A 19,832-nucleotide genomic window follows, 5' to 3' on the forward strand; every position below is an offset into this window, starting at 1 on the left:
AGCTCACAATAATTGTTATGATTGTTATTTTAAAATTTCTTTTTGGCTTATATAATATAGTTAAATTATTACTTTAATATTTGTATTTTTTTTTATAATCTAAGTTTTTGTATTTTCATTTTGTATATAGTTACCCTTAATCCAAATTTTTATTAAAAAAAGTTGAAGTCAACCAATGACACATTATCACAAGGAAAGTAAAAAATACTTATAAACTTTTTTTTAAAAATCAGAAAATATTTTTAAAAATAAAAATACGAAGAAAAAACCCCTCAAAAACCATGAAACTTGGAAAATTCTAAAAAAATTTAAAATTATAAGTATGGGAAATTAAAAAAAACTAAAAATATCGTAAAATTTAAAAATAATCATTTGTTTGCAATTTAGGTCTTTTTTTATAGAAAATCTCATAATTTTATGAAAATTTTAAAGAATTTTATGCTATGTTTTTGAAATTTTTAATATTTTTGCAATTTTTATTAATTTTTTATATTTTAAGGTATTTTGAGTTTTTTTAGTAAAAAATACCATAAAATTCTTTAAAACTTTCACGAAACTCTAACATTTAAAAAAAAAACCTAAAATTCAAAACAAATTATTTTTAAAAAAAATTTATATTTTTTAAATTTTCTTTTGAAATTTTACATACTTATAATTTTAAAATATTTTTTTATAATTTTCAAAAATAGATTATGATTTTTTTATTACTTTCTAAATTTTAAGATTTTTTTTGGGTTCAGAATTTTTATATTTTATATTTTAATGGTTTTCTTTTTTAATTTTCAAATAAATTTTTTGCTTTTTCTTGACACGTTTCAATGTGTCATTGGTTGGATTAGTGTTTTTTTTTTAACGGGAAATTGGATGGGGCAATAGGGACTACAAAATGAAACAACGGGGGCCAAACTAATAAAAATAAAGTATAAGGGCCAAACTGATAAAAATAGTGCAAGTACCAAAGTGATAATTTAGCTATAGTAAGGGGGCAAAAGAGGCATTAAGCCTAAAATTTATTTATTTATATAATAAATATAATGATAAATTTGGCCTTCAACGTTTATATCTTTTATCAATTTGGGCATTATTCATTTTTTAGCTAAATTTAACAATTAACCTTTCAAAAAGAGTCAAGCCGCTTTTTTAATAAAAGTGCTAACTAAAACATTAATTTTTAGCGATGCTGGTATGACAACCCATTTGATAATATATGTGTCCTTCATATTGATATGACACTATTTATTTTATGTCATGTCAACAAATGACTAAAAATTAAAAAGTTAATTATGAAATTAAACTTAAAAAAAAAGCAACAAAAACTATATTGATAAAAAAATATAAACGTTGCATGAATTGGTGAGAGATTAATTGAAGTTGATAAAGCCATGCCTGGATTGGCCATAAACTCATTCTCGGTCACCGGAGGCCCATTTAATTCAAAACATGCAACTAAACAAGTGGTAATACCGATGTGCATGTAAATCAAAAGCTTTGTCAGAGAGGAAATGGACAATTCAGGGTTTGAAGGGACATTATGCGCTATTTGATTTGCAACAAATTTACATCACACCCAGAGGAAAACATAAAAGCACTGACTAATCATTCTTAATCGCTAGGCTCACTTTCCGGGGACGAAGTTGGTGGCATAAGCCCAGGCGTTGTTGTTGACAGGGTCGGCAAGGTGGTCAGCCAAGTTCTCCAATGGTCCCTTTCCGGTCACTATAGCTTGGACAAAGAACCCGAACATGGAGAACATAGCCAATCGGCCGTTTTTGATCTCCTTGACCTTGAGCTCAGCGAATGCCTCTGGGTCATCAGCAAGACCCAATGGATCAAAACTACCACTTGGGTACAATGGGTCAGTCACCTCACCAAGAGGGCCACCAGCAATACGGTAACCCTCCACAGCTCCCATCAATATTACTTGGCATGCCCAGATGGCCAAGATGCTTTGAGCGTGGATCAAGCTTGGGTTCCCCAAGTAGTCAAGTCCACCCTCGCTGAATATTTGGGATCCAGCCTTGAACCATACTGCCTCGCCGAACTTGACTCCGTTCCTGGCTAGAAGCTCAGGGAAAACACATCCCAGAGCTCCCAACATGGCTCATCTGCAGTGGATGACTTCTAGCTCACGGTTCCTAGCAAAGGTCTCTGGGTCAGCTGAAAGTCCAGCAGTGTCCCAACCGTAGTCACCAGGGAACTCTCCGGTCAAGTAGGATGGAGGCTCACCGGAGAGTGGACCCAAGTATAAAACTCTATCAGGGCCGTACCATGGGCTTCCAGAGGCAGCAGGCTTGGTGGCAGTTTTCCTCATGGAAACACGCCCATTGCCTTGGATTTCAGGAGTAGAAGGAGAGAACTTGACAGCCTTTCCGGCAAAGGATGGGGAAGAAAGAGCCATGGTTGCTGCTGCCATTGTACAATTGAGTGATAAGCAATGAAAGGAACTTCAACTGAGCGGTGGTGTGGTAGTTGGGATCATGGGATGGGGTTATTAATAATTTTGCAAGGAAAAGGGGTCCTTATCTTAGGATATCCATATCTCAATTCCCATTGGTTTGCAACATTTAGGAAGTTCGATTTTGCAAAGTCTACTTGGCACCTTTAGCCCCACTTATCAGACGTAGGATAATTGGGGTGAACAATCTCTACCAATTCTAATTGCTTCTTGTTGCTCCAATGATATTAGGCCACTTGTGATACCGGATAGCCCCATATCCATTTGGAACAAACATCCAACTCTTATTTGCACGACAAGATGGAATTAATATCAATTATATCATATTGCTTAACAAATGTAACTTTCTGTATCCATTCAAGGATAAGTTTACATTATTTTTTGTAACTTTTCTAACCTTGATCTGAACTGGACAGGTATCTATGGGCTTAAGGGCAACAGAAACAAATTATAGTAATTAAATCGTCCCTTCTTGGTGGGATAGCCGGAAAAAAAGCAGCATGAACTTGCAAATATAAAAAACAACTTGAAATTAATGAAAATTATATGGAATTAATTTAAATAAACTATAGTTTTTATGTGATGCCATAATTGCTCCATAAACTTAAATCTTATCAACTTCAAAGTGTTTAGATGCAGTTGCAAAAACAAGAATTTTCTTCTGCAGAGATGCTTTATATCTTATGAGCCACTCAAACTCTTGTAATTTTTATTATGCTGCCATGATTTCAACATCACAAACTTCAGTTTCTCTTTGGAAATGAATGTATTTCTCATGAAAATTGTGGAAGGGCTGTTAATTTAATACGAGTCAAACTGTGCATTCAAATCTAATGAATTACAGAAATTTCCGAAACATTTGCCAGGAGATGGTTAAGTGAATGTGTGGAGTGAAAGAGTGCTAATTGGGCATGCAAGAACAATATAAAAATCTTCAGCACCCAATGAAATGAGAGATACTGCATAGATACGGAGGGGATTACGGAATCTCTACTCTCAAAACTCCCTATATAAACCTTGAGTATTTGCATTCTTTCTATCATTCTCAAAACCTTCCATCACCCAAGAAAAGTTCTCACTTCACAATCACAATGGCCGCGGCAACAATGGCCCTCTCTTCCCCATCCTTTGCCGGAAAGGCTGTCAAGTTCTCTCCTTCCACTCCTAAAATCCAGGGCAATGGGCGTGTTTCCATGAGGAAAACTGCCACCAAGCCTGCTGCCTCTGGAAGCCCATGGTACGGCCCTGACAGAGTTTTGTACTTGGGTCCACTCTCCGGTGAGCCTCCATCCTACTTGACCGGAGAGTTCCCTGGTGACTACGGTTGGGACACTGCTGGACTTTCAGCTGACCCAGAGACCTTTGCTAGGAACCGTGAGCTAGAAGTCATCCACTGCAGATGGGCCATGTTGGGAGCTCTGGGATGTGTTTTCCCTGAGCTTTTGGCTAGGAATGGAGTCAAGTTCGGCGAGGCCGTGTGGTTCAAGGCTGGATCTCAGATCTTCAGCGAGGGTGGACTTGACTACTTGGGGAACCCAAGCTTGATCCACGCTCAAAGCATCTTGGCCATCTGGGCATGCCAAGTAATATTGATGGGAGCTGTTGAGGGTTACCGTATTGCTGGTGGCCCTCTTGGTGAGGTGACTGACCCATTGTACCCAGGTGGTAGTTTTGATCCATTGGGTCTCGCTGATGACCCAGAGGCATTCGCTGAGCTCAAGGTCAAGGAGATCAAAAATGGGAGATTGGCTATGTTCTCCATGTTCGGGTTCTTCGTCCAAGCCATAGTGACCGGAAAGGGACCATTGGAGAACTTGGCCGACCATCTTGCCGACCCTGTCAACAACAATGCCTGGGCTTATGCCACCAATTTTGTCCCCGGAAAGTGAGGCTAGAGAATGATTCGTGTGTGATGTTATTTGTTGTGTGTGTGGTTTAAAATTGTCGCAAATCAATGAGAGAGAATAATGTGAATTTTATCTCTGTAATTTCGTTCAAAAAGCTCAAGAAATGGGGAAAACTTCCAGGATTATCACTTGTTTCATCGCATGTTTTTAGTTGGTTGGTGTACTTCTATTTGTAAATTCTCAAAATCTGTAATGCTTTTGGAAAGATTTTAATTATGGTGTTGTAATACCATTTGGTATACTGTCAGTAATATTTTTAAATTTTACACATGAAAATTTTTTAAAATTATTGGTGTATCAAATATTAATTCATACTGTTATCTAAATTAATAAAAATTTTAATTTAAAATTAATTATTATTTAATTTAATAAATTATTGAAAAAATATGTAGTTAAAACCAGTGATTTGGAAAGCAAAGGCGCATAGCAAGGGACCAAGCTTGCATCCGGCCGGAAGAAAGAAAGGAACAAAGAAACTTGCATAATGCGACCGCCATCTCTACACTGCAATTTCTTCTCATCTCTCAAACAGGTATCCATTATTCAATCGTATATGGCTACATACAAATATGTGCATGCCTTTTTATATTATCTGAATTCGTTTCCTCAAATTCTTACAGGTTGAAAAAAGATTGAAACTAGAAGAAGACCAACCAGATTCAGGACAACCCCATGTCCCTACTCAATCTTTAAGCACCCCATTTTACCTGCACTTAACCCACCCTTCCAATACCAACATAACCAACAGCGAACCCCCTCAAGCTTTCATGTCTTCTTCACCTCAGTCCGTTTCTACAAATGAAACCCAACCTCAGATTAATCCCCCACATTCCCCCACAACAAGCAAAGACACTGATGATATCGAATATTTGATGCAGCTTTTGGGTTTATCGGATAATCTGGGAGAAACCCAGAAAAGAGAGAAGCACAAAACTGTTGTGGGTGGAGGGAATTCTTGTGGATGTGAGTGTGGATTTTATGAGAAGATTGTTGGTGTTAAAGGGCCAAAGTGTGACAAAGAAGTGGAAAGACTGGAAGGTTGGATTAGATATTTCTCCAGGAATGGTAGTGAGCCATTGAGGTTGGCTTTCTTGCTTATGGCTAAAGCTGCTTTTGAGAGTGCTGATGATTCTGGGTTTCAAACCCTGGAGTTTCCTTCAATTATAGATGAATTTTTAAAGATTGACCCTCCTAAAGACTGACAGTCTGAGACATTACTAGGATTCTTATTCAATGGATTTTCTTCTTTTGCATATCACCATTTAATGTCAGAAGGTAATGATAATATAAAAATACTTTCTTTTGTTTTGGACTAGCTGATTTATACTTGTACATTTTGCTTGGACTTGCTTTTATATATACTTTTGATTGGTTAATCTCCAAAAATTTATATACATGATATATATAAGTTTGTACATATATTTAGATTTGCTGATATATATACTTTTAATTGGTTAATTGCCCAAAACCTAAAGACAAAAACAAAGATGCAATCTTTTTCATTTCACTTGTGAAGAGTAACTGCTATTACATATATTTATCCTTCCAATACATTAGAATCGAATGGAGTCTGCAGTTATGCTTCTCCAACACAGCAGGGTGCTCAATTCTTCATGAGATTATGGCCTCATTTTCATAGTTATTTGCTTTTAGCTTCGAAAGGATAGACAAAACCTCGTTCATGTTGGGTCTTTCCTCAGGATTAGGGGAGGTACAAAACAAGGCTAGCTTGAAAAGTTCTTCCACTGCTTCCATTTGTTTATTGGAATCATTTGAAGCTAGCATAGGATCCAAAACTTGAAGGACTCCTTTGGTTCCAGTAGCAAGGGATTTCTCAACTCGTTGACGGAGACTGACTGGCAGTCCATCCTCTTCCATTAGTCCAGTTGGTCTTTGTTTTGTTAGGAACTCCATGACTACTATGCCGAAGCTGAACACATCCACTTTAGTTGTGACATTCCTCATGTATGCAAATTCTGAATGAGGGCAGAGTAATGTCTCAGTAATCCATTTCTCAGCAAGTTTATAAGCATGTAATTGTTTAAGCATGTTCATTTGATTATCACTTGATCCATTCAAAGATATGAAGGAATTCTAGTGTTAGAATAGTTGAAACTAGACTACATGCAACATGGGAGACCATATCTTTTCCCAAGATGCTTATTGAAAATATTGCAGGTTTGGAAATTTTTCTGGCACATAAGAGAAATGGATGAGTGCTTAATAAGTTGGAGTAATTGAAGATTACCTGGTGCCAAGTAGCCAATAGTGCCTTCAAATGCTGATGTTGAAGAAAGGCTACTTCCGTCATGGAGATGGGCATCCAGCATGCGAGCTGTTCCAAAGTCACTTACATGTGCGACCCAATCACCATCCAGAAGTATATTGGAAGGCTTCAAATCACAGTGCACAATGGGGAAATCGTAACCAGAATGCAAGTAACCCAATGCACTAGCAACTGAAATGCAAAGATCAATTCTCTTAGATAATGTCCAGATATGAAGATCCATCATGAAGCCATGTATAACACTCTCTAAACTTCCGTTCTCCATGTATTGAAGAATTACAGCCTTCAGCTTCTCACTTTCCCATGCATACCCAAGTACCTTGACCAGATTCTTGTGCCTTAAATGGCTCAAGTTTTTGACTTCTCTGTAAAAGCTCTTATCAGATTCTTTGGAGAACTGATGCAGATTTAAATTTTTTACTGCTATCAGCTGGCCATCTTCCAGCTGACCCTTATACACAGTACTCAAACTGCTTGCTCCAATAATGTTATCTTTGCTGAAGGAGCTTGTAGCATTTTCTAACTCCTCTTTATCAAACCTTCTTAGAACTGCTGCTGTAAACTCTGGTTCTGGATTTTCCAACTTGACTGGGTTACTCTCTTTGGCACGCCAAAGGAGGAATGAAATGGCTAGCACTAGGGTCAGCACTACAGAAACAGATCCAAGTATGCTGAGAATTATTATTGCCTTTTTCAAAAACCGATTTGAACTTCTCTTGCTGCACGACCCGAGAAATGTGTTTCCACAGAGAGCTCTATTTCCTACCAAACTTGACATGTTGATAGTTTTGAATATGCCATTCTCGGGAACATGGCCTTCAAGTTGATTGAATGAAAGATTTAGATGCCTCAAGCTGGAACTATTGGTGAAGCTTTCAGGAATATGACCCCGAAGTTGATTCTGGGACAGGTCTAGTGAGCTTAGATGCTTCAATTTTGCCAAGTTCTCCGGAATTTCACCATCTAATTTATTTCTTGAAAGGTTCAAGCTTCTAAGCATATCCGATTGAGCAAAAGCGTCAGCAGAGATGATACCAGAAAGTTTATTTCCTGAAAGATCTAGAGAAAACAAATTTCTGCAGCCTCTAAGTGTCGTAGGAATGACTCCTGAAATGTTATTGTTTGAGATGTCAATGGCTTGTACCATTTCCAGCATCCCTAGCTCGTCTGGAATACGTCCATCTAAGAAATTGTAGGAGAAGTTTAGATATAGTTGCATCATTTTCATCCCTGCAAACATGGACTTGGGAATTGATCCACTGAGATGGTTGTGAGAGAGATCCAATGTTGAAAGTCGATATAGACGGTCCATTCTATTTGGAATGGACCCATTGAGCTTGTTGTTGTTGAGGTTGAGATATGTAAGAAACTCAAGCTCTGAGACAGCATCTGGAATGGGACCTGTTATCTTGTTGTGCTGCAAGTCTAGATAAGTTAGCTGCTTCAGTTCAAATAGTCTCTCAGGTAGGGCACCTTCCAGAGCGTTGTCATGCAATGAAAGCCCCTGAAGGAGAGAGGCTTTTGATATTTCTGGTGGAATTCGGCCTGTGAAACCATTTCCTGCAAGGGTCAAGGTCATGAGTTGGCTTAAATTGCCAATCTCTGGTGGAATTGACCCTACAAATGAATTGAAAGAAGCTTTCAAAACCTGGAGATTATAGAGTTTGCCGATATCTGGTTTTAACAATCCAGTGAAATTGTTTTCAGCTATACTTAGGAGACGAAGATTTGAGCAGTTGAAGAGGTCATCAGGAATTTCACCTGACATCCTATTTGGCCCTACAGATAGACGTGTTAAATTTGGCAACTGTCCTAAACCTGATGGAATTTTCCCAGTTATCCTATTAAACCCCAAAGATATATACATTAGATGGGTACAATTGGCAATGCTTGGGGGAATTGATCCCTCAAGATGATTGACTTCCAGGCTCAAGTTCTTTAGATTGTAAAGCAATCCAAGATTTTGTGGAAGTCTTCCTGTGAGGGAATTGTAGCTCATTGACAAATATGTCAAATTTGTCAAGTTGGTTATTGATGAAGGAATCTCCCCCTTGAGCTTATTGGAATGCAGGGTCAGTACTTGTAACGAGGTCAAAGACCCAACCTCATCCGATACAGTTCCAATCAACTCATTCTCTGAGAGTCCTAAATGGGTTAATGATTTCAATTGGAATAAGGAAGGAGGAATCGTGGAATTCAACTTGTTTCCATACAATCTTAAAGTCTGTAACTGAACCAGATTTCCAAGCTCGTGAGGAATGGCTCCTATGAACTTGTTGGTGTAGAGTTCAAGGGCAAGAAGTGACCTACAACGACCTAGTTGAGATGGAATTTCTCCCGTGAGTGAGTTATTAAACAGCTGAAGATATTCTAAACTTGACAAGTTCCCTATTTCAGGAGGTATTACTCCAGACAGACGGTTTTCACTTAGGTCTAAGATTGCAACGCTCCCAACATGCCAATGGATACAGGTATTGGACCTTCCAAATTGTTTCTATATGCTACCAACATTTGAAGATTAACTAGGTTTCCTATGTCTTTTGGGATTGTCCCTGTGAGATTGTTGTAAATGATACCGAGAGCTAACAAGGAAGTGCAGTTGCAAATGCTATCAGGGATGCTTCCATTCAAAGAATTATCACCTAAGTCCAGCATCTGCAGATTTCTAAGGTTACCTATTTCTGGTGGGAATAGACCCGACAGAGAATTATAGTAAAGAATTAGTTGAGTAAGCTGGGAGCATAGTCCTAGTTGAGGTGGTATATGACCTGAGAATGAATTTAAAGTCAAATCAAGAACCTGGAGGCTTGAAAGGTTTCCAAGGAACGGAGATATCTCCCCTTTAAGCTGCTTATCAAGCAGGGAGATTGAAATGACTTGACTCGAGTAAGGGTCACAGGCAATGCCAGACCAGTTGCAGTGATGATTAGCCACCGTCCAATCTGCAAGTGCTCCTAAAGGGTCATGAGTGACAGATCTTTTGAATGCCTGAAGCGCCTCAACTTCAACTTCCAAGCTTGGTCCTGCATGCAGCACAGTAAGTAAAACAGAACAAAGTATAACAATGATTAAACTGACACATTTTGACATCACTGCTAGCTAAGGTAGTGGTAACGCTGAAGCTGGTTTGAAAGGAACTATCGTAACTGATGATGAATTGGATTCAAAGTCAGGCTTATATGCAAATTTCAACCAATCTTTGATCCCTGGAAGCCAAAATGAGTGTCATATCATTGACCTTTTAACTCAATCCAGAATATGATAAACTAACTGAGTGGTCTTAGACAGTGAAAAGATACGTACAAAGTGCAAACCCCACCTATGTTCAGAAGCTAAGAAGGAGAGACGATTTCAAGTCTAAACACTTGACTGATCCACCTACCAGCGGAAGTGTGGATTAATACAAGTGGGAGATGGTAATGGTAATGTCGTTTAGTGAGTGTAATCAATGGGAATCTAGAACGTGAGGTGGGAATCCGGGAAGCTCCACTCTTCCAACTAGTAAATGCTTAGTTGACTCCGCGGCAAACGTTGTAAGTGTAAAAGTAGGTAATGGCGGTAGCACCATTATGGCAAGTTGAACGAAAAATGCCAATGGAAGGATGGGTTGGGATTTTGTACTTGGTGCCAAAAGGATAATGTCTAATTTTGGGCTAGCACATGGTAGGTAGTTTCCATCTCTATCGTTAATATCACAGTAAACACATACAATTAGACTCAAACAATCTAATGTAATCCATGGTTTTCTGAGTTTTGCAGAATTTATTGCGACTGATTTGCAATAATAAAGCCAGATTAAGCTATGGTCCAAGGAGTCTGACAACTTGATTCTGGTTTGACCCACGGTTTCTGAACAACTTGGACTGCCCTTTTTCGTTTCATTTTTTTTAAAGGTTTAATTCCGAACTATGCGTGTATTTTTTTTATTTTTTATTTTTGTCTTGGATTAGTATTAATTTATCATTTTGGTATTTGGCTTGGTCGCATTTATCTGCAATCAAATTGTGCGTGCTAGTGGCAATTAAATTTATTTAAAAAATAGATTTGACTTTGATTCGCCCTTAACCAGATATTAATCGGTGTTGGTGTTAACTGACATTGATTAATGTTGACCTTCCATACGTGTCTTTTTTATTTTTAATATTATATATTATATTGATTAAAAATGTTAAAAAAATTATATAAGTAATTCAAAAAAGTTTTAAAAAATTCTTTTATAAAGTTTTAAAATATATAAATATAAATTAAAATTCAAAAAACATTTAATTTTTTTAAAAATTAGTAAATTTTTGTTTTAATACTTGAAACTGATTTGATGCTTCAACTATAATTAGAGTAGTTTTAGAATATTTTAAGCGGTAATTTCAAAAACAAAAAATCACGGATCATGGCAGAAAAAACCGAAGAAGATGATTTACCAGTTCTAGGAATACTGGGATTCCTTCATGCATCCTACTTCTCAACCCAAGATTGAAACAAAACAATGTAATAAAGCCCAAAGCAGGATATATGGATCAATGTTGGATTCTTCCTATTTCAAAGCCCACAAACATTTCATTATCGTTGATTAATTCATTACCATGTTTGAAAACCCAGAATCTAAATTAGTTGGAAAAAGAGAGAAGAATGGGAGAATGGAGCAGCAGGGTTATCCCTATAGTGAGAGGCCTCTGTTTGCTTTATGTTACCCACAAATATCTCGGCACTACCGTTGTTGTAAGAAATCTTTCAACTATCCCCCATAAAAACAAGCTTATCAATCATCATTTCATGTTTTTATTTATGGGTTTTAATTTTACTTTTATGAATTTTGGGCGGCGGCGGCAATGACGGAACTCTAAAGACTTATGGTCCTAGCATGCTTCCAACCTTGGGCATAACAGGCAATGTGTTGTTGATGGAGCGCATTTCGACCCGAACTGGAAAACTTCGACCTGGTGACGTGGTCTTCTTTCGGTCGCCTGAGAATCCTAGGAGGGTTGTCTGCAAACGGCTGGTCGGAATGGAAGGTGATCAAGTCACCTACGTCGTCGACCCCAAAAACAGTGATAAATGCAATGCTATTGTGGTACTGTATATTTTTTTGGATTTCCACTTTTGTATATTCAAAGAATGAAAATGATTTGTGAATATATAGGTTCAAAAAGGGCATGTTTGGGTAGAAGGAGATAACATATATAACACAAAGGATTCGAGGAATTTCGGAGCTGTTCCTTATGGTCTTGTGGAAGGCAAAGCTTTTTGGACGGTAAGCCTTCGCTTCTCATTTTTACATCAGTTCTTTACCTGTTTGGCTTTAACCAAGTTTTGATCATTTCTTTGTTGTTTATAGTTATTGCCTCGTAAAGATTTCGGATCCTTGGCACCTAAACCCAAGTAGTCATTATTGGAGATGGAGAGGACTTCTGTGCACAACACATGTTTGTCAGAATGTCTCACAGGGTTGATGATGTACGTTTTATGAAGTGAATGATTTTTCCTTGTTTTGGCAATCAAAATGAACAGAGGATGAGGAAAGAAGGAAAGAGAAGAAGCTGATTGATTTATAAAATCTATAAAAGACCCTTTACTAGCTTACTTTTTTGGGAAAATCTTAATAGGTAAACAGTGCAGAATAACAAATCTAAACCAAATAGGCAAAGATGGAGCAGTTCATGAAATAATATCAACTGCATGAAAGGTTAGTCAAAATTAACAACCCAAGTAAGTAAATAGGTTTCAGGGGGAATGATATCTAATTACAAATTCCATGGTTTGAGTACCCAAACTCTTTAAGTTAATAAAATTGTATTTTTTGATATTATTAAGAATTATGAGAAATATTAATTAAAAAATATCAACAAGTAATGGTAAGGTAAATTATATTTTAAAGGGAGGATTCGGATTTGAACCTTGAAGATAGCATTGTTCATAAAACTAACCACAAAACCTAAAAAAATTACTCCTTATAAATTACAAAACTGATATGAAAGATACCTCAATCTCAATGATTTCGAGAATGCCTTTGAAGCATATAAATGCTATTTTGAAGCAATTTTTTTATTTTTAAAATTTTAAATAAAAAGAGAATTTTACATTTGGTATTATTTATTTGGTTTGTTCATTTTTCTATTTTTAGTTTCAAAAGGGATAAATATGAAAATTATATATGAACTTTGAACAAATGTGTATTGTTATACACAGGGACGACTCTAGGAATTTACTCCAATGGGGGCGAAACTTCTAAATCCAAACGACCTTTTTTTTAACATAAAAAAGTGTCCATTCTTCTTGGATACTTTTTTTTTCTTATCAAACAAATCAATTTAATATTTTTTAAAAAGCATGAACGATTTAACTGTAAAAATATAAAAAGGAAAAAAATCACACTACATAAAATTAAATATTTATTTTCAACATGTAAAAAAAGAATAACCAATACTATACTAAAAATTTCATAAAACATAATATAATTCCAAAAATTAAATTAAAAAAATTGGGCTTAGTCCTATTTCTGCACCCTAAATTGCACCTTCCACTTTTTCATAAGATCGGACTCATCAATGATAGAATCTGTTAAAAATTCTAGAGTTATCTCTTTTTTATGTATGCCACCAAGTAAGTTGAAAGAAAATCATCCTTCATTTTGTTGTGAAGCCTTGTCTTCAAAATTTTCATGCCTGAAAATGCTCGTTCGATCGTTGCAATAGACACGGGAAGAGTTAGCACAAGACGAACAATTCTATCAATAAGAGGATAAATACTCGACTTATTTGTCTTATAGAACTTGACACAACTTGGCAACTATAGAAGCTTTGTGCAACTCCATTCTTTAATGAGCATCAAGTTGAAAATGCTCCAATTGAATCTTCATGTGTAGCTTTTCTTGCTTTGTAAAATCGTCCAGATAAAAATCATTCATAAGCTTGCAGATATCTTCCATCTGAAAAGCTTTCTTCCATCTGAAAAGCTTTATACTTATCGCGTGGATCCAAAGCGGAGCTAAGAACAATTAACTCCACTACCTCGTCATTAAAGCAAGAATTTATTTTTGTTAGCAATGAATTGATACCAATAATGATTATATCAAATTGATAGTGATGCTTAATTGTTAGGTTATCTCTCTAGATAGGAGACCAACCTCGACCAGCTTTGTATGGAGCACTTAAATTAGGGATTTCTATCTCACGATCTTTACAAAATAACTTCACTTTCTCAAACAAAGGATCCTATCCATGTTCTTTGAATTTCTAGAGAAGCGTTTTAGTTTATGACACTAGCTTCATCACATTTAGTATACCTTGCGATTTATATTGCAATGCTTGACAAAGATCATTAGTGATTCCAAGCATCTCAATCATGAAATAAAATATGAAAACAAATTCAACGGTTGTCATTGCATCATATATTACATCAACTTCAATCTTTTAAGTAAGGTTGCCGGACTTGATGATATCTTGTAATATAACATGGACGAAATCAAAAATCCTCATCAAGCTATTGAGAAAAGCTAAATGAGAGAAGCTAAATGAGATCCCCATCAGGTATTGCCTGGATGTTGGAGAGTACAAACTTGATTTTTTCCTTTTCCAATTTTAAGTTCAACACTGTCAATTAACTCCACAATATGAGATGCCTCAATGTCTCTTAATTGATCATGTTGCTATTGGAAAATTAGATTTGAAAAACGCAGCAGAAAATAAATTAGGGAAAAACCAAAGTTTTAAAAAAAATTTCCAAAACAATAACTTGATTGTGATATCTAAAGTAATAAACACTTGATCAAATTTGTACATTTTCAATTCATTTAGGATGAACGCTTCGACCAAGTAGTTTTCTTCACTATCTTCAAGTTCACATTTGTCGAGTATGGGCTCGCTTCGAATCAGAAAATTTTTCACAAAAGTTACCAGTGGGGTAATTTCGTAATTTCTCTAAACTTTTGAGTCAAGTTGTAAATAAGGAAAATATCTCTAGAAATTTTCTGAAATAATTTCTTTAGAGAATTTTCACTCTACAACTTTCTCTTGAATTCAAGTGTGTGAAAAATAATATATGGAGAGTATAGAGAGTTCAACTATGATCAAACTTAATCTCTTTAATATTAAATCAATATAGTGCTTATCAAGATAAATGTTAGATTAAATTTAATATTAAATCTATTGAATTAATAAAATATTTATCTACAAGATAAACATTAAATTAAATTTAATAGTAAGATAATCACTTTAATATTAAATTAATAAAATACTATTAAGATAAGTATTAAATTAAATTTAATATTAAATCTATTAGAATAATATTATTTTTGAAATAGTTAATCTGAAATCAAATTCTCTAGTAGAGTCCTAGTAGGAGTATAATTCTTCCACTGCTCAACCACCGAAGACCCATCGACGTCGACCATTTTTCAACCACCGAAATGTTGTCATTGCAATCGTCGACCCCCTGAGCTGGTTTGATTTTTGTCGATTCGGTCTGGGCCAGAGACAACCTGACCAATCAGATATAGCCACTGGTTGGACCGTCGGTCTGGTTCGACCAATTTTTGGGTCTTGGTCTCGGTTTTGGGCTCCAACGCCTAATTTACGATCTCAAGTCTAATTTTCAAATTCAATTACCAATTGGGTCAATTGTCTTACTTGAAAATTAATTTCTAAAAATATCATATTAATTTTAATTGATTTGATTAATTTAATTTTACTTGATCAAAATTAATTTTTCCAAAAATTACTTAGGTTTTCTAAATTAATTTTTCAAGAAAATTATTTAATCAAATTCTCTAGTTGAACAAATCTCACAATCACCTAATTTAATTCAACATCGAATAAATCGACTCAATTAAATTATTCCTAAAGTCATAGAATTTTCTTTTGATTCAAATGTAGTCCGATTGAGCTTTTATTAAGCCAGCAGATGGACCAATCGAACAGTTATAATTAGGCTCTAGTGATTGCAATTATGTCCAGAAGCATCGTTCCGATAATTCGCAATTACTTAATTATGAAGTCAGTCCACAAGAAGTACCATGATTGAATACTCCTTATTGTATACTCTTTACGAAAGCAATTCATCGAACTGCTTCGTCCAATGACCTCGTCATGTGTGTGTTACCCTTATATGATATCATTGATTCATTTAAGTTAAATTCATTCACTCAATACAATCTTATTTTATCTCATTGTCACCATTATGTCTTCTTAATGATTAATATGATCACTGTCAACAAATGACTCGTTCGAGAATGAGTAACTTGTGGTCATGTTTCATATTTATCAATCCACACAATGCCAATAAGAGGATATCATTAACTCTAAAATTGAGCTATGAATTCCACTATTGCTAGAAAGCCATGCCATACACAAGTCATGTACCTAACATATCGGCTATGGGCTTGATCATCTTTAGAGCATAATCCTTCCCTTATATCAAAGCACATGAGTTGTATACGCATGGTCAGTGATTAACTCAGGATTTAGGTAAATCACACCATGAACGTCACAAGTGAATTAATTCACAAATGGATTTAGAATTAATTCATCTTGGGTCTAGTCCAATGTATCATTCTGCCAATGAATACATCTATGTCTCTACCCATGGAGTTAACTGCTTTGATAGCCAAGACTAGTCATCTCATTAATTGGAATTGTAGATGACATAATAATCTTTCTCATTATTTGAATCAAATGCTTGCTTTGATTCTTTTACGAGATTACGGACTCGTTTAGATTATCTGAAATAAGTTGTCTTTCTCGCAATGTAAATGTTCTTACAATGCCACTTATCATCAGTTTGAACTTAGACAATCAATGAGCTAATATTTTCTTGTCACAATTTCTCCATGCATACAAAATATGAAAGATAAAAATACAAAAGATATAATAGTGAAATGTGAAATTTATTTATTCATTGTTCAAATACATAGAAAATAATTATATGTTTACTATAATATGAACACATTTCCCAACAATCTCCCACTTTCCCTAGTGAAATAAATATGTCATGTTTTGCATTCCCATATCCTCGACGTGTTTATTGAAACTCCTAGTTACAAGAGTCTTACTAAACAGATCCACAAGGTTATCTTTAGAAGCTACTTTTACTACATCTACAATTTCTTCGACTACTACCTCACGTATTAAGTGATAGTTCTGATCAATGTGTTTCGTTCTCTTGTGACTTCTCATTTCTTTGGTATTAACTATTGCAGCATTGTTATCACGATATAGTGTTATAGCTTTTTCCATATCAGTAATAACTTCAAGTTCGATTAAGAAATTTCAAAGCCATATTGCTTTTTTCGTTGCCTTAGAAGCAAACACATGCTCGACTTCCATAGTAGAGTCAGCAATGCAAGTTTGTTTTACACTTATCCATACTATGGCTCTATAGCTTAGAACGAATACATTTCTCGATGTCGATTTCCTCGAATCTTATAGGTTTAGAAGTCTGAGTCTGTGTATCCAATAAGAGTAAGTTTCTCCCCAGAATACACAAGCATATAATCCCTAGTTCTTTTAAGATACCTTAATATATGCTTTACAACTTGTCAATGCCTAAGACCAGAATTCACCTGATATCAACTAACCATTCCTACTGCAAAACATATATTTAGACGTGTGCAAAGCATCACATACATAAGACTTCCAACTGCCAAAGCATATGGAACCTTACTCATATGCTCTCTTTCTTCCACTATCTTAGGACAATCATTTATAGAAAGATGAAAACCTGATGTAGTTAGCTGAGCGTAACACCCTAACCCGTATCCGTCATCGGAACAAGGTTACAAAGTATTACCGGAATTTACAGAACAAATAAATAGATATTTCATATTATATAACATTCATATCAGAAACCAATTGAAATCAAGTATAATGTCCCTTATGTGAGCCCTCGAGGCCCAAAATATACATTAGAAGTAAGTTGGGACTAAATCGGGTACTGAAAGAATTTTTCGGAAAACGTTAAAACTTTTCAAAGGTGTAGGGGACACACGTCTGTGTGGCCAGGCCGTGTGGACATTCAAAATAGGGACACATGGCCATGTCCCAGCCAATGTCCAAACTTATGAGCTCTCTAACTTAGGTCACATGGCCAAGCCACATGCCCGTGTGCTAGGCCGTGTGAGCATTCTGTTTTGTAAATTAAAAGATACAAGGGACACAAGGCCGTGTCACCTAGTTGTGTGTCACACACGGCTGAGACATATGCCCGTGTCTTTACCCGTGTAGACAAAAATAGGTCATTTCTCACCCAATTTGCCAACAACCTAACCAAACATTTTTGGACATCAACAATCTATATCCAGGCAATCAACCAAGCCAAAAACAAATTTTATACATGACATAACACCACATATATCCAAGAATCCATACTTACCAATTTGTCCAAATACTCATATATACAAATTTATACCAAATACAAGCCATACAAATGACTAATCTCAACAAAATGTTTATATGCCAACATTGGCCAAATTAGCTTATACATGTCGTTATAACCAAAATTAATTTACTATTTATACAGAAATGAGTCACTGGATAATGTGAATCTACTCTGACCAACTTCCAACCAAAATGAGTTTTCGATTTACTATAAAACATGAGAAATAAAACAGAGTAAGCATTTAAGCTTAGTAAGTTCGTATAACATGGAAATTAACTTACCATTCAATTTCATTTAAGGTAAGCATATAAAACTTATCCAAATTATTTTGGCCAAAAGCCTAAACACATACCCTTAACATGTTAGCCATGTAACACTTTCAATAACCAATAAACATGGATGTACATAATCACTGGGCAAGTTTCACATACATGTATCATCCCTCTCATGTTTCAGTATATCATGTAATATCATTTCCATGTACTTCTAAGTATATACCGGTAATAGTTTGTTTCGAACTCATAATGTCTCATATCAGAACTTATCCCATTAAACCATTTAAAATATAGTTGGATACTCGAGTAGTACACACAAGGTGTACAAATCTGTAATTCGTCAATTCATGTACAGGTATGCCCATAGGAGAATGTAAATGGAAAGCTCTTTCGAGCCATGTAACGGGAAGCTCATGTGAGCTGTATAACTGGAAGCTCAATCGAGCTGTTTATCGGGAAGCTCATAAGAGCCATTAATCGGGAAGCTCATGCGAGCCAATTATCAAGAAGCTCAAGAGAGCCATTAATCGGGAAGCTCGTGAGAGCCAAATATTAGGATGCTCATAAGAGCTGTGGTGTGTTCGCAACATATGTAGGACCACAACCAATCCAGGAACCCTAATGACATGTCATTTGTATCCATCGAATTTCTAATGTTCAAACGGAATACTGCACTTGTCGAATATGTGATCAATAATATACATGAGATTTCATACAAATCACACACACAACAATATTCAATTCAAATTATACAAATATACAATTTAGTTATACGAACTTACCTCGACAAGTATACGTAGATTTGTATGCTACTAATCTGATACTTTTTCTTTTCCTCGATCCAATTCCGTACTAGGTCTATCCTGATCTATACGAATGCATTTAGCTCAATTTAATATAATTCATATTCAATTTAATCCAACAAACATCTTTGGCAAAATTACTATTTTGCCTTTATACTTTTAATTAATTACAATTTTGTCCTTAGGCTCGAAAAATTAAATTCATACAATTTAATCCTTATTTGAAACCTAACCGATCTTTATACATATCAACAGCAGCCCATGGATTTCAAAAAATTCTGAATTTTTCCATAAAATTTTCGTCTTATCAATTTAGTTCCTAAATCATAATTTCATCAAAATTCTTTTTACAAAAGTTGTTCATCTATCATAAAACTTCATAATTCAAGCATACTCATCCATGGAAAAACCCTAATACTTTAATGGTTTTACAAATTAATCCCCGAGATAGCTAGATTAAGCTATTACAATCTCGGGAACATAAAAATCATTAAAAACGGGACAATAATACTCACCTAATTAAGCAAAATAAGCTTGCTTGAACTTAAGTTTCCATGGCTAGGTTTTTCATGTTTTTGTTTTAGGAAAGATGATGAAAATGATATTAATTTAATTATTTATTTCATTTATCATAATTATTTTATCATCTTTCCAAAATTAACCTTAATATTTTCTTCAATTTCCAATGATGAATAATCATTCTTATCCACTAAGAATTTTAATGGTCTAATTACCATA

The 19,832-nt window shown here is 35.3% G+C and overlaps 6 protein-coding genes across 7 annotated transcripts; 3 read left to right on the top strand and 3 right to left on the bottom strand.

Annotated features, from left to right (window-relative positions):
• Positions 1-1,365: 1,365 nt before the first annotated feature.
• LOC107901842 (chlorophyll a-b binding protein of LHCII type 1) lies at positions 1,366-2,667 on the bottom strand. The gene has a single exon (XM_041095482.1). It carries the CDS (start codon positions 2,096-2,098, stop codon positions 1,616-1,618), a length of 483 nt encoding a protein of 160 aa, XP_040951416.1. The 5' UTR covers positions 2,099-2,667; the 3' UTR covers positions 1,366-1,615.
• LOC121218421 (chlorophyll a-b binding protein 21, chloroplastic) lies at positions 2,102-2,413 on the bottom strand. Its single transcript, XM_041095602.1, has one exon. The coding sequence runs from the start codon at positions 2,411-2,413 to the stop codon at positions 2,102-2,104; it is 312 nt and encodes a 103-aa protein (XP_040951536.1).
• A 386-nt stretch (positions 2,668-3,053) lies between the features above and the next one.
• Positions 3,054-4,499, top strand: LOC107901843 (chlorophyll a-b binding protein of LHCII type 1). The gene has a single exon (XM_016828003.2). It carries the CDS (start codon positions 3,547-3,549, stop codon positions 4,342-4,344), a length of 798 nt encoding a protein of 265 aa, XP_016683492.1. The 5' UTR covers positions 3,054-3,546; the 3' UTR covers positions 4,345-4,499.
• Positions 4,500-4,637: 138 nt separating this feature from the next.
• On the top strand, positions 4,638-10,663 carry LOC107901846 (uncharacterized). Of its 2 annotated transcripts, XM_016828006.2 has the most exons (4): positions 4,638-4,894; positions 4,983-5,637; positions 6,541-10,312; positions 10,409-10,663. In XM_016828006.2, exons 1-2 carry the CDS (start codon positions 4,847-4,849, stop codon positions 5,562-5,564), a joined length of 630 nt encoding a protein of 209 aa, XP_016683495.2. In that variant the 5' UTR covers positions 4,638-4,846; the 3' UTR covers positions 5,565-5,637; positions 6,541-10,312; positions 10,409-10,663. The 2 variants fall into 2 exon arrangements, with proteins under 2 accessions (XP_016683495.2, XP_040951417.1); XM_041095483.1 differs by having other exon boundaries at positions 4,983-10,312.
• On the bottom strand, positions 5,833-9,739 carry LOC107901844 (LRR receptor-like serine/threonine-protein kinase FLS2). Its single transcript, XM_016828004.2, is given in 3 exon segments — positions 5,833-6,338; positions 6,611-9,088; positions 9,091-9,739. Coding segments are annotated over 3 exon segments (3,492 nt in total). The 3' UTR covers positions 5,833-5,973.
• Positions 10,664-11,099: 436 nt separating the features above from the next.
• Positions 11,100-12,226, top strand: LOC107900393 (mitochondrial inner membrane protease subunit 1). The gene is made up of 4 exons (XM_016826008.2): positions 11,100-11,365; positions 11,493-11,717; positions 11,787-11,897; positions 11,982-12,226. The coding sequence occupies exons 1-4, from the start codon at positions 11,276-11,278 to the stop codon at positions 12,027-12,029; spliced, it is 474 nt and encodes a 157-aa protein (XP_016681497.1). The 5' UTR covers positions 11,100-11,275; the 3' UTR covers positions 12,030-12,226.
• The last annotated feature ends 7,606 nt before the right edge of the window (positions 12,227-19,832 follow it).

This window comes from Gossypium hirsutum, chromosome D06, assembly GCF_007990345.1.
Source record: "Gossypium hirsutum isolate 1008001.06 chromosome D06, Gossypium_hirsutum_v2.1, whole genome shotgun sequence".
In the NCBI taxonomy this organism is placed as follows: Eukaryota; Viridiplantae; Streptophyta; class Magnoliopsida; order Malvales; family Malvaceae; genus Gossypium; species Gossypium hirsutum.